Below are 15,530 nucleotides of genomic sequence, written 5' to 3'. Positions count from 1 at the left end.
TAGGCACCGGCGAGGTGCCTAATCTCCAGACTATAAGGCTTTGAATGGTTTGAGCATGCTCAATGCCAATCGGATTCTTCATCTTGCTCAGAATAATCAGCTCAGAGGGCATAAATTCAAATTGAGGAAGGACGGATGTCGGATAGATGTGCGGAAATTTGCCTTTGGCCAGCGGGTGGTTGGTGGGTGGAACCGACTTCCATCACTTGTTGTTGAAGTTGATAGCCTAAACAAATTTAAGGCTCAACTGGACAGGTATTTCGAGCGAACGGAGGGGTGAAATGGGAGTGGTGTGTTTTTTTTTTTTTTTGGCTGATGCTGAATAAGCTTGCTTTCTTGCATCATATGCCTCTACTAATGCTAATGCTAATAATTGTAAGATTCTATTTTTGAAATATTAAGAAAAGGAACACCAATATACCATGTGGATAATTATAAAATTTAATCAGTATTTAAGTTTATAACTGTTCCTGATATTCCTTAAATGATATCAAATATTCTATTATTTTTCATTTCTTTAAAGAAGAAATATTCTCTAAATACTAAGTACTGACTCTGCATAATTGTTTTGCACCTGGCCTAACAATTATTTTGAATTTAGTCACACAATCACAGATATTTTTCTACTGCTTCCACTAATTTAATGTTAGAGCAGGATCCTTCATTTTCTTATTCATCATCACATGTGACTTAAGAGTAGTAAATGAAAGGCTTGATCATGACCAATAGGTTGCCTGCAAGTAGTGTTATGAGGGTGGTTCAATAAAGAATCGCCCTGGCTTAGCCGCAGAGGTGCTAGCCTGTTGATTCTTGGCACAGATTTTAGTCCTCTACATAACACCGGGCAGATTTACACATTTTTCCCATCGATGGATGAGGCTACGGATACCATTTTTGTAGAAGTGGTGAGGTTGGTCTTTGAACCATGACTCTGTTGCAGAAATGAGTGTCTCATCATAAGGGAAGTGGGTCCCTGAAGATATGATTTCGAGGAAGGAAACAAGAAGTCCGATGGTGCAAGATCAGGTGAGTAGACTGGATGGGGCAGTATTTCATATCCACAAGTGGCCGCTTGTGTTGTAATTTCAGAAGTGTGAACTGGGACATTGTCTTGAAGCATTCTCACACCTTTGGACAGCATGCCATGCCTACATGTTTTGATTTTCTCCTGTAATTTTTAAGTTGGCATAATAGGCACCTGTAATTGGTCTACCTTTCGGCAGGTAATCAGTCATTATTACGCCTTTCTCATCACAAAACACTGTCGGCAAGACCTTTCCTGCTGGAGCTTGGACCCTTGCCTTCTTGGGGGGTGGGGAACCATGATGTCGCCATTCCATGGACTGCTTTTTACTTTCAGAGTTGAAATGGTTTGTTATTGTTTGTTATTTGGTTTTTAGGAGCATTAGCAACTAAGACCATATTGCTCCAGGATATGCGGTAATCATTCCCGGACCTTTCCGCATCCTCCGTATTTGGTGATGACGGGCTCGAATCCAGGTCTAATCAAGAAGCGTGTGCTACGTACTACTGCTCCTTCCCACCTGGCTACGGAGGCACCTGGTCGAAATGGTGTGTCTAACTTTCATCCTGAGTGATTAGACAAGAGAAAAAGTCTTCCTCAATTTTTTGGCACAAGGCTTCTTGTGATTTCTGTTGTCGATCAGCCTTCTGGAAACCAGTCAATAATCAGGGAATCTATCTTGCACTCAATTTCCGTAAATGGAGTTGGCCATAAAGGACTGTTTCAACAGCACCCACACTAATCTTCACCTCCTGGGACAATTCACGCACAGATATCCGGCAATCTTCCAGGATTAACGACTCCACTTTTCTGATCGTACTGTCATCAATGGCTGAATGGGGATGACCTGGAATGGGCTGGAATGTCTGACCACACCTAAACTGTCTATGCCAGTGCTTCACACAATGCCACTGGATGAGGCTTCATTCTTATATACAGCAGTCATCTCCTCGTGGATTTCTTTAGGAGGTTCCCCCTTCAAGAACAGATAACGGATTACAGCTCTGGTTTAAACTTTGTCCATGATGCTACTTTGTCACACGTTTAGCTCTGTAAGAGAAAAACAAATTAAAACACAGGACTGAAATTTTACACCTTTAGTACAGAGATATGTATGATACTACACACAAAATATCATGACTCTGCAATATGTGGAAGTAGGTGAGGGCGATCTCTCTCTCATTATCATGATCTCTCTCTCTCTCATTAGTCCAGCCACAGTGTGGCTGGACTAATGAGAGAGAGAGAGAGAGATCATGATAATAAGAGAGATCTGGTAACAAATAATAAAAAAGACCAATTAGGTAGCTCCCAACTGACTTCAAAGCTGTGTTGAAGGACTACCTGAATGTATATAATTTTATTTATTAATAAATTACAAAGAGTGGTCAATAAGTATTTACCCTCTGCTAGAAATATTTGAGTTAGAAGTGTGTGTGATATCACACACCAAGTCTCATAAGTTAATGTATATTTATTTCTTTTTCTAGATTCATTAGTTACTGGTCTGCATGAATACAATGAAAGATGATATGCTGGAAAAAGTTGAGGTGCGATCCATTATAGAATTTCATTTGCAAGGCAAATAAACAATAAATTCATATGATGAAAGCAATATATGGGGAGGACTGCCAATCATATGAAACCAAAAAATAATTGTAAAAAACTGTTCAGGTGTGGAGAAATCAGTGTGCATGATAATTCAAGAGATGGATGATATATCGCAGCTACAGACACCCTAACATTGTGGCTAAATTGGAACAGCTAGTCCTGGATGACAGATGTGTGACAATAAATTTTGTAGCAAATGAAGTGAAATGTTTGTACCAAAATGAATGAGTTCCTGAGGTTCCACATCTGTTAACCTCCTCAAAAACTCCACAGGAAAGAGCGTTCTGCACAATTGTTAGAGGTTTTGGGGGGGGGGGAGATTCTTTTCACCAAGTTGCGATGATGGATGAATGCACTATGATCCAGAAACAAAACAGATGAGCAAATAATAGAAACATTCATCTTCACCACCCTTAAACAAAGCCCAACAAGGTTATGTTGTCAGTCTTCTTGGACCCTAAAAAAAAAAGTTAAAAATCACCCTCACAGATTATCCTAAAAGGCAACAGCATCACAGGAGAGTTGTAGAGAAATCTCCTAGGAAAGCTAAAAGTAGCTATCAAGTTGAAAAGATGTGGAAAACTATCCAAAGGTGTCTGCCTACTGGATTGTAATGCTCCTGCTCAAAGGCTACTCTCACAGTACACTTTGTAATCAGGTGCAGCTTTGAAAATCTGCATCATCCACCTTATTATCCCAACCTCTCACCTTCAGAATTCTTCGCCTCGCCTCAAATGAAGAAATCATCTATTAGGGAGCCACAGAATTTTAAACTGATGAAGAGGTAATTAACTAAGTGGAAACTTGATTTTTAGCTCAAAGTGTGGAGCTCTATTCAAGATGCCTGAAAGAGGTTATCCACGGACGGACGGAGGGATAGATATTTAGGTTTCAATAGCACAAAAATGACTAAGGTTAAAATAGTGATAAAAATACTGTAACCACTGACCTGAACGTTAGACAATTTTTTTAAAAATAAAATACATAGGCCAGTGGTTTCAACCTTTTTTTAATAATGGCACCCCTAAGTAATTTATTTTATTTTGCGGCACCCCTACTCAATTTTTGTTAGATCCGATTTTCTCTCTCTCTCTCTCTCTCTCTCTCTCACACATATATATATATATATATATATATATATATATAAAATGTATATATATAATTTGTATTATGAAATGTATTTTTTATAATTATATTATTGTAATAAATATCATAACATATTTTTTAATATTATATATATTAAAAAACTGTTAAAATTATATTTTACTGTTAAAATTATATATTAAAAAATTAAAAAGATACTCTACGCCTTTTTATAATGAAATAAACATATAAATTAAAAAAATAATAATATGTTTAAGTAACTTTAACCCAAATTACATGGTACCCCTGGAATGTTGTTGCAGCACCCCGGTTGAAAACCACTGACATGGGCATTAAAATTACTATAAAAGAAACAAAACCATTACAAACATAAAACATATAAAATAAAATGAAATACATGGTATAGAATTAAAAGTGATAAGGATATAATATATGCAAAACAGCATATAAGTGATAAAATAAACATACAAAGAGCTTTCAAGGCATAGGAACCTCTTTTTCAACTTAGACTGAAACAACAACAACAACAGCCTTCTGTCTAAGTTTAAAAAAGAGGTCCCTAGGACTCATATGTTCCTTTTATGTTTATTATATCACTTATATGCCGTTTTGCATATATTATATTATATTCTTATCACTTTTAATTCTATCGCAAAGCAATGGGTGCATTGTTACTGACTGATGAACCCAAGCAGAGGCCAGTGAAAAAGCCTACCAACTGTTATTGTATATTTTGCATTGATCTGAATAATCATACTTTCATTCCAAACTCTTTGAATTAAATCAAATAAAATACATTCCATGTATTTTATTTGATTTTATATGTTTTATGTTTGTAATGGTTTTGTTTCTTTTATAGTAATTTTAATCGCTATGTATTTTATTTTTAAAAAAAATTGTCTAACGTTCAGGTCAGTGGTTACAATATTCTTATCAATATGAGTATACCTGGAGTCCAAGGTCTCTTCTATTATGAAGTTATAATGCACCATACAAGCTAAATAGCGAAGAGAAGGATGAAACTGCCAGCCAAGTTTCAAATCCCTACCTCAAATATTTCTAGGTGAAGGTAAATACTTATGATCACCCCTTGTATGTATACATTTTCCAAGAAGCACTGTGCAACAATGAATGAAATGTGTTAATCAGCTAATATTTCTTTGATAATTGTGTAAAAGTTTGTTTATACAAGAGTGAAAGTAAAAATTTCAAGACAATGAATAAATAAAGTAATTTAGAATTTACCTGCCAAATTTTCCAAAACCTTTTTGCCTCCTAAGGGGAATGAATTTTGGAGTTACAAGTTTTTCAGGAGGAGGAGGACTGTATTCATTTTCAGTTGAACTACGATGCATCTTCACAAACTTTTTAAAAGGATTAAACCCAAGAGTTGGTTCAAATTTGGCAAGTTCTCCTTGACCCAGGACACTATTCTCTCCAAGATTACAAAATGAACATACCTTACCTGGCCTGCAGAAAATGAAACGTGACTTTTAAACAAGTAGGTTATACAGCTTTTTTATTCAATGAAAACCTTTTGGGTTTTAATAACTACACCAGTTATTATGCTCAAATAGAGTAAAAAACAGCATTATATAGAAATTCAAAAAGGCAACTGATCACAATATTTTTTTTTACAATAAGAGTAATAAAGTTAACAAGCAAATTAAAAAAATATATAATTTCCATAAATACTGTTGCAAAATTAAAATAAACAATAATATAATGAATAGCTGTTATGGCACTGTGCAAAGGAGGGTAGTCTGTCAACGGTATTTTCAAATTACTCCAGCCATTAGTAAATGGCAATTTGTGTAAGGCACCATAAAAAATTCAGGTTCATTTTATTTTTTTGCACAGACTACTTGGTCACAATGCACCAGTTCATATGGTATTTATCACGTATTACACCCCTACACATGCATGTTCACAAGCTAATTTACTTGTTGTGCATGATGGAATAACTCCCTCAGTAGGATTAGTCCCAATTCCTTACCTGAAATTGGCTGATCCCAGACTCAAATGAAACTTTTCTAATGGACAACCAATCTAGACCTGGTCAACCACACACAACCAGAATTCCAGAGGGGATCAGGGCTGCTGAATGTTACTTTGAAAGCTTTCTGATAACAGTAAGACAACCAGGTGGAAATATTTCTAAGCAAAAATTGTATTCATAACAAATCAACAATGTGTTTCTATGCTTACAATTATTAAACTTATGAGCCATCTGCTGAATACCTACACCTTGATTAGCAGAAACATTTCGCAAAGCAATGGGTGCATTGTTACTGACTGATGAACCCAAGTAGAGGCCAGTGAAAAAGCCTACCAACTGTTGTTGTATATTTTGCATTGTCTATCTGAATAATCATACTTTCATTCCAAACTCTTTGAATTTGTTGATTAGTCACTTTCTTTAACTATTTTGCAACATCTGCTAATTGCTTTGACTATATTATTTGATGACTATATTATTAACAAAATTCTCTTTTCACTCATGTTTCAAAGATTTTCTATATGAGGAAGTATCCAACCCAATTCTCTCAATTTATTTGGCTTTGGTAAGAACAAGTTCTGTGGTCATTATATTACTCTTAACCAAAGACACCCTACATGCTCTGAACATTAGATTCTTTGAACTTTACTTTACTGCTGGCTTGGGGTAGGATACAAGGACTAACAGATTAACAGCAGCCGCTGGCAGAGGTGAAAGTGATTCTTGCACTGCTCTATCGGAATGAACAGAAGCCTAGAAAACAAGGTGCGGAGGATTTCAGAGACTGCTGGGAGTCATCGTGGAACAAGTAAATACAAGTCTGCGTTAGGGTAGCTAAGAAAAAGAACAGGTGCATGTATACTTGTGTGTACACCAATGCTGAGAGTATGGTAAATAAATTTTATGAATTTGAGGCGTTGGTCAAAACATCAAAGGCAGATATTGTTAGAGATGTGGTGTCACAGAGATATAAGGAATGCTGTTGTTGTTATTTAGAAGCATTAGCAACTAAGGCCATATTGCTCCGGGATATGCGGTGGTCATTCCCTGACCTTTCCGCATCCTCGGTATTTGGTGGTGACGGGCTCGAACCCCGATCTAATCAAGAAGCGTGTGCTACACACTGCTGCTCCTTCCCACCTGGCTACGGAGGCGCCCTAAGGAATGCAGAATTGGAATTTTAGGGAGTACAATGTGTACAGAAAGGATAGACATTATAGGAAGGGAAGAGGGATTATACTATTAATATAAATAAATTCTTTATTGCTAATAAGTACAGGACATGTACTAGAGACAATAATACTCAACACGGCGACATGGTCAGGAGTTTTACATTATAAATGAAATTAATTGGTAAAAAGGAAAAAATTACCGTTACATGGAAATTATGAGTTACAAACATGTAAATTATAATAATGAAAAAATGAGGACTAAACGTCATATGGAGGAAATTATCCCAGTTCCACAGATGTAATCCACTCGAGGAGCATGTGACGGTATTTGTAGTCGGTAGCTGATTTCTGAAGGTCGACTCCAAGACGGAGCAGTGCCTGAATTTTGAGGAGTGCCTGGGCAGGTAGGAACCGACTACACAGTTTCAACCATTTGTATTTGAGGATTAGTGTGGGCTCTGACCTCAAGGATGGTGTAGGATTGTGCCACTAACAGAAATCCCAGATGTTTGAAGCGTTTATCACTCCTGTGTACATTTTTACTGAAGTCATTAAATACCTGCTGTCAATTAACCTCGGGAGCCTGGGTACATTTAGCTGCTCAGCCATGTCAGTTGTTCTCAATTGAGGGGATCGGCGATGCTTATTTGTCGCCCATTTCAGGGTCCAGTAGTCATACGAGAACACCGGTTTTTGAAGCTAAGGCGATGCAGATGCCCAAATTTCAGCAGCATATAAAATAGCCGGATAAACAGTGGCTTGAAGATATCTGGTAGTGGTTGCAGCATCGTTGGAATGAAGTAAGTGTTGTTTCGCTCTCCAGCGTAGGGTGTTAAAACGCTTCCGGAGGTATGCTGTGTGATCATTAAATTTCAGCTTCGGATCAAAATAGACCCCGAGATCTTTATGGCAGGTAACCACTGGAATTAGAGTACCTAAAACTGAAGGTTGAATTATTGTTGGTTGCTGTTTCAATGAGTAAGTCATTATTGCAGATTTTGACGGATTAAGGTTTAATCCAAACATCTTCAAGAAAGTTGAAAGAGTGGTCAAGTTCTCTGTGATGGAAGACATAATTGCCATTGGGTTTGCAGATGGTGGGATTAAGGTAAGAAACTTTATATCGTCGGCATATATTAGAGCATCATCACGAGGGCTCATGAAAGGAATCAGAATGGCTGAGAAGATAAGGCCAGACAGGACACCACCTTGTGGGACTCCTGCATTGATTTTTCTTGTAAAGTGGGTTTTCTTCAAAGTGAGGTGGACACTTCTATTCCTCAATAAGGCGGTGACGAAAGCTAGTAGGTCTCCATTAATCCTGAAGAAGAATTGCAGGAGTCTGAGAAGGGCTGTGACGTCTAGGCTGTCAAAAGCAGCTTCAATATCAGCGTACACTATAGCTAATTCAGATTTAGTTTTGAAGGCTTGAAGAATCTGTGCGACCATGAGGTTTGTTATGGTGGATCTATTTTCGACTGCGAAATGGAACTGTTTCGGCTTCTGTGGCATCAGCTGTTTGTTTAATGCTGGAAGGAGTACCTTTTCTAGAAGTTTGAGGAGGGTGGAAGAAGTTCAGATTGGTCTGAAATCTTTTAGACTTGTTGGTGCTTTGACCTTAGGCAGTGGCCTCACAGAGTATTCATTCCACTCAGCAGGGAAAACTCGTGTGGAAAGAACAGAGTTGTAGATTGAGAGTAATGCATCTAGGATATAGGGGCTAGCGCATTTAATTATAAAATGAGGTATCTTATCACGGCCTGCGGTACTAGATGGACGCAGGGATTTAATAGCATATATCAGTTGCTGTCTTGTGATGGAAATTATGGAAAGGTCATCAGTAGGGGCAAATTGGGAGTTTTGGAGAGGAATTTCAGCAGAAGCAGAATTGATTTTGAATCTTGAAATGTAGTCCATCCAGTTATCTAGATCAAGATTTGAATTAATGTGACTGTGTCTTGATGAGTATGGCGCTTTTCCTTTAGACAAGGTAGCATCAGTGTATCTCTTTAATGCTGATGCCTTGAGTCTGTTGGACATAGCTCTTGCTCTGGATTATAGGGATTTTCCACTGCCTGTGAAGGTACTGTTTGTTGTGGAAACTGCATGCTAGATCTTTGGTCCACCAAGCTCTAGTTCTTGGAGAAATGTGTACGGTTTTAGCTGACGCATAGAGGGTGACTGTATTTATCCATCTAGTGATTAGATCAACTGCGAGGATTGGGTCACATCCATCAAGCACATGCCATGGAATAGACTGTGCTGCCTCAAGGCACTTTTTTGGATCCAGAAGAGAATATGATTTTCTTTTCAACAGTATTATGGCAATTGAAGTTGGGCATAGGCAGAAACAAGAAGTAATGCAATTGGGTCGTGATCTGAATTGAAGGACGTTTCTGGTGGAATGTCGACTCTGCAAATTCCAGAACAGAATCAAGTCAAGATGATTGGTGCCTCTCGTTGGGTCCTCATTGATAATCGTCAACTTTAATGGAGAGAGATTGTTCATTAGTCGTTGAAAGAGAGGGCTCAGGTGGGGTGGAAGATTAAAATCGGCGCAGAGAATGTGCGTAGCAGAAGGGTGTAACTTACTCATTATCCAGCTGGTAGCATCGTCAACTGTTGCAATATCTGGAGCCGGGGGTATGCAGATTGCCGTTAAATCGATTAAACAGGCATTAAACTTCACAGTCACGAGTATTGCTTCATAAAATAAGGAGTTGCTAGATGTGACGAGCACAGATTTCAGGTTGGAGTCTTTGATGAAGATGGCAACACCGCCGCCTCTAGATTGAGATCTTGACGTGAAGAACGATGAAAATCCAGCTGTCGGAGCATAGGCTATTGACTCCTGGTCAGGTTCAAGCCATGTTTCTGATAGACAGATTACATCCATGCTGTTGGACAACAAGAGTTGTTCGAGGGTTTCAAGCTTATTTCGGAGGCTCCGGACATTTTGGTAGAAAATTCTAAGGATGAGTTGAAAGGGAATTTTTATAAGTGCTCATCTATTTGTAGATTCTTTTGAACACCTCAACAGATTAGGCCTGGTGGAAATTATACTGTTAATTATACTATTAGTTAATAAACACAAAATCTAAGGAAGTGCAGCCAGTTGATATGGGTGGACAGTGTTGAATCAGTTTGGTGTGACAAACACTGGCAAAGCAAAATTGAGAGTAAGAGTGTTATAGGCCTAATGACACAGATGAGTAGAATGAACAACTGTACAGAGAAATAGAGTGGGCCATTAAATCAGATTGTTTTATAATAGGGGATTTTCATTTCCCAGAGATTGACTGGAATATGTGGATTGGTCACTTGCACACTAGCAAGGCTTTTGTGGATTTATTGGATGACTGTTTTCTACAGCAGCATATTCAACAGGCAACTACAGGGAGTAATACTCTTGATCTGATTATCAGTAGTGATTCTTCATGCATTATGAAACTGCAGATAAAGGAACCACCAGGTGGCAGTGATCACAGTGTACTGATGGGGGATTTACTCAAAAAGGTAACTACCATCAGTAGTAAAAGGAAGAGTTTTTGCTTTCATAAAGGTGACTAAGGTGTTCTGACACAGTATTTAAATTCTATACAGTGGGACCAACTGATGATGTTACCTACAGCAAATTCAAAATGGGAAGCATTCAAAGAACTTATATTGGAAGCTACTAGGCTTTTCATACCAACTAAGAAATATTGTTCAAAGTTTAGGCCTAATGGGTGTCAGATGAACTAATGAGACAAGGTGGCAGAGAATACAAATGCATGGGATACATATAAATTAACAGGTGACACAAAAGCCTACGGCAGATACAAGCTGGTCTGTAATCAAGTCACAAAGGATATTAGGCAGGGAAAGGCAAATTACAAGAAATCTTTGGCAAAGGATGCAAAGAAAAACAGCAAAGAGTTCTTTACTTATTTAAACTCTAGAAGGACGGGGATGAATCAGATTGATCCACTTGATACCGATGGTTCAACTGTTGATGATCCTGCTCAGGTATTGAGGTAGCAAATTCAGTTTGCTACCAATTCAAGTAGCAAACTGAATGAGTATTTTGCATCTACATTTACACATGACGAGTTATTCAGGGAGGGGAATGCCAAAGGTGAATTAAACTCTGGCAATGAGCTAAATGATTTTGTAATAACTGAGAACAAAGTGGAGGAGAAATTGTTGAAGATAAACATAAGAAAGGCACCTGGGGTGGATGGGATCTATCCATTATATTAAAGGAGGCAGCAAAGGAAGTAAGCAAACCCTTAGCCATAATTATGAGAGCTTCCTTGGACTTAAGGGAGAAACCCCTGAGTCCATGGACTGGAGATGTGCAAATGTGACCCCAATTCACAAAGGAGGATCAAAGGGGGAAAAGTAATTACAGGCCCGTTAGTTTAACTTCTGTTCTGGGGAAATTAATGCATGCATTGCAAAGAAGCACTGCAGGATCATCTGGTCAAGACTTCAGTTATAGCTTAGAGACAGCATGGGTTTGTTAAGGAGAAGTCTGGTCTGACCAATTTGATTGGATACAAAGGAACTGGATGCAAAGAATAATTTTGATATCATATACTTGGATCTTAGGAAGGCTTTTGATACTGTTGCATATTGGAAGACTGCTGTATAAATTGGAGAAGTGTGGCATTGGGGACAAATTGCTGCTTTGAATAAAGGGATGGTTGAGTGGGATAAAGCAAAGAGTGGTAATCACTGCTCTTCGTGGACTAATGTTATTAGTGGAGTCCCCCAGGGTTCAGTGTTGGGTCTATCATTGTTTTCTGTATTTATTAATGATACTGATGAAGGTATTAGGCTTATTGTTTAATTTTTCAGATGTACAAAGGTTGGCAGGGTTGTTAATGACATTAATGACAGTACGCTACTGCAACAGGATCTAGAAAAGTTGAGCAGATGGGCTGAGAGATGGCAACTGAAATTTAACATCAACAAATGTTAATCTGCATATGGGTAGCAGTAACCCCAGAGTAACATTTCAAATGTGCTGCTCTACACAGGGTGATAGAGAACGAAAACGAGCTGGGGATAATTGTGCAGATAGATATGAAGTTTTCTGAGCAGTGCAGACAGTTAGCAGGAGTAGGTCATGGTGTCTTGTCAATGATATACAAGAATTTTTCTAGCAGGAATAAGGAGATGATTATCCCCCTTGTATAAGGCAATGGTCAGCCCACACCTTGACTACTGTATATAGGTCTGGAGGCCTCATTTTAGGAAGGATGTAGACAGGAGTGCAGCACCTGTGTGCAAAAATTTATATAGTGCCCCATTAATTAAAAACATCAGAAAATAATATTATAAAATTCAAAAAAATTTTCCTGGTGCCTGTGTGTGCACTGCACATATTGCACAGCACGCCCCTGGATGTAGATCTTCTGGGATGAGTACAGAGAAGGGTAACAAGATTAGTGAATGGAACAAAGGGTTGCTCTTATGAAGAAAGGCTTAAGTTATGCAAATTACAGTGTCTAGAGACTAGGCACCTGCGAGGTGATGTGATTGAGGTGTAAAGGCCTTGAAGGGGCTTAGAGGGGAACAGGTATTCTGTGTGTTATCAGACACTCAGTCTAAAACACTGATGGATCCAATATCTTTCTATTACAGATTTAGGAGAAGTCTTGTTGGCCTGCCTCCCTAAAATCCACTCATGCACACCTTCTCGATGGTAAGCCCTATACATCACTTATGTTTCAACGAACGTGTAGAGTGGTTCTCTTCAAGACGCCTGGTCAGCATGAAGTGAAAGAGACCAAACCCTCCAGCACAATGAAACAAATGGCTCTCAGTCCCCAGCAGCTTTCACTCCCCCTCTTACGGCAGTGAGAGGATCAGAGTAGAAGCAGAGGATGCTAAGAATCTCTGGGTAAGACCAGGCTGCCATACACGGAAACTGAACTTGGCCGGTTACAACGTAATATTTCTCATCGGTGACAGGATATTAGAGTTGGAAAAAGAACTAGAAAATGTGAATTGGGATATCATCGGTTTGATTGAAAGAAGAAGAAGAAATGAATCAATTAAAAGTTTATCAAGTTGGAATCTGCTATACATCAATGGAAATAGTGAAAGGAGCGAAGGTGGAGTTGGGTTTCTGTTCCACAAAGATATAAAAAACAACATTTTGGAATTCGAAAGTACATCACCAAGGGTGTCAAGACTAATACTCAAGATTTCTAAGAGGTACAAGCTAAAAGTTATAATGATTTATGTACCAACAAACTGGATAGTTGCTGGAGAGGCCTTCATCCTGCAGTGGATTGAAAATGGCTGATGATGATGAAGGCCTTGAATGGTTTGAGCAAGCTCAATGCTGATGGGATTCTTCCTCATACCCAGATTAATCACCTGACGGGACATAGATTCAAATTGAGGAAAGACAGTTGTAGAATAGATGTGCGGAAATTTGCCTTTAGCCAGCAGATGGTTGATTTCTGGAACAAACTTCCATCTGTCGTTGTAGAAGCCTCTGCTAATGCTAATATCCTAAAGAGAACAGTTTCAATAATTGAGCCAATCTCTTCCTATAGGTAAAGTATAAAGTATGTTTATTGCCTGATTGCACCAGGGGTTCCCCCATCTCTACGTTGCATTCTTTGTAGGTGTGACACAGAACTCTGTGGACGGCAGAGATTTAAAAAGTGTATGGGGAGTGGTTTGTTGTGTTCTGTTGTTTCTCTGACCATTTAGCCATTGGGCCCCTACTGGACCCACCATTGCCCATACTTTGCCACGAGGAGGCAAGTCAGGCACCCAATAGTTTATTTAAGTACTCTGGCAGGTCCTGCCACCTAATTTCTGAGGATTTCAGTGGCATGGCCTATTAAAAAAGGTGGGGGGGTGAACACTAGAATTTGGCAGCATTGTTAGGAGCATATTCGGTTGGTTTAGTTAGGAGTGGTGAGGGTGAATGATGGCTGGGGGGAAAAAAACAGTTGTTGGTACTTTGTCATGTCTTTCCTCTTGTACAGCGCTATATTATCCCCTATCATCAGATTTTGGATTTTTTTTTCCCCCACAGGATCCTTCTCCCCATGCCTTGAATAGTTTACTTATACTAATTTTGGTGGCATTCCGCTTATTACTTAGAGCTACAGAAAGCTCTGAATAGGGATACTGTAATTATAGCCACCCTTATATATATTTTTTCCCCCCTTCACTCACTCATTCATCTTTTTCTCACCCAATAGTTTATTTAAGTACGCTGGCAGGTCCTGCCACCTAATTTCTGAGGATTTCAGTGGCATGGCCTATTAAAAAAGGTGGGGGGGGTGAACACTAGAATTTGGAAAGGCCAAAAGAGGGTTACAAGACAGTGGTTGGATTCAGACATTGATTAGAATTTGGCAGCATTGTTAGGAGCATATTCAGTTGGTTTAGTTAGGAGTGGTGGGGGTGACTGATGGCTGGGGGGAAAAAACAGGTAGGATGGGGACGATAAAGTAGGCATCCCCAAAGAGGTCAGTGGAGACAAGCAGACCAGGCAAAGTATGGGGTAGGCGGGGAGGGGAGGAGACAAAGACCCGTTTCCCCCCATATCTGGGAATGGGGTTTTAAACCTGCATAAAAATCTTGCATAAAAATTGTCTCATTCAGGCATCCTCTTTGGTGCAGTTGAGGAATAATGATTTGTTATTTGTTATTTGGTTTTTAGGAGCATTATCAACTAAGGCCATATTGCTCCAGGATATGCGGTGGTCATTCCCTGACCTTTCCGCATCCTCCGTATTTGGTGGTGACGGGCTTGAACCCCGGTCTAATCAAGAAGCATGTGCTATGCACTGCTGCTCCTTCCCACCTGGCTACGGAGGCGCTGAGGAATAATGAAACTGTCAGCATGTCATATCTTTGTGCTGTAATGGAACAGATGGCTGCTCCTACTGGGTGCAATTCCTTGAAAAAGTATGCCTCAGGATGAAATTTGAAGTCACACCACACCAGACAGTGATTTTCGGCAAGTGGAATGGTATTTGCTGAATAGCATACGGTGCTTCTGAAGCCCACATTCGACAGTTTTGAGTGTTGACAGTCCCAACAAGATAAAAATGGGCCTCACTCTCCAAAGAATGTTCCATGGCCAGGCATCGTCCACTTCCATTCTGGCCAAAAACTTTAGAGCAAATGCCATTAATTTTTCAGAATCATCCCTTTGCAGCTGCTGCTGGCGACTGATCTTGTATGGATAATAGTGGATTAGTTTCTGAAGAATTTTCCACACAGTGGAATATGGGACATCCAATTACCTCGCTACTCCCCATGCACTGCTACTAGTTCCAGCAGCTGTATCCATGGATCGGTCAACGATAACCGTTGCAACTTCCTCTGCTACCTAAGGCAAAACAGATTTCCTTCCGCTACCAGGCTTAACAGCAAAAGGACCCAGTTTCATCAAATTTGTTACTCATCTTTCTAACTGCCGCAGCTGATAAAGGACCTTGATATAAGTTCTTACAGCGTCTAATTTCATTAGACGCAGTAAGACGCATTGCATTCATTAACGTAGAACTTCGCAATTAAAGTGCGATCAGGCAGAGTGAGACGCATTACAGAATACACTTGCGATGTTTGCTGTTATTGTTATTTGGTTTTTAGGAGC

At 39.3% G+C, this 15,530-nt stretch overlaps 1 protein-coding gene across 5 annotated transcripts in view; it reads right to left on the bottom strand.

The window, feature by feature from the left end:
• LOC150080216 (histone-lysine N-methyltransferase 2C-like) overlaps positions 1–15,530 on the bottom strand; it is a 1,301,638-nt gene that overhangs the window by 1,184,192 nt on the left and 101,916 nt on the right. For all 5 annotated transcript variants that reach the window (XM_090381514.1, XM_090381519.1, XM_090381517.1 and 2 more), the window contains exon 6: positions 4,985–5,209. In XM_090381514.1, the coding sequence (XP_090237640.1) occupies positions 4,985–5,209 (225 nt within the window). The remainder of the gene's footprint in view (positions 1–4,984; positions 5,210–15,530) is intronic.

Source organism: Mastigoproctus giganteus, chromosome 9 (genome assembly GCF_048544385.1).
Source record: "Mastigoproctus giganteus isolate SK-2022 chromosome 9, ASM4854438v1, whole genome shotgun sequence".
NCBI lineage: Eukaryota > Metazoa > Arthropoda > Arachnida > Uropygi > Thelyphonidae > Mastigoproctus > Mastigoproctus giganteus.
The sequence above is the reverse complement of the archived record's forward strand: the minus strand, read 5'-3'. Positions and strand labels throughout refer to the sequence as shown.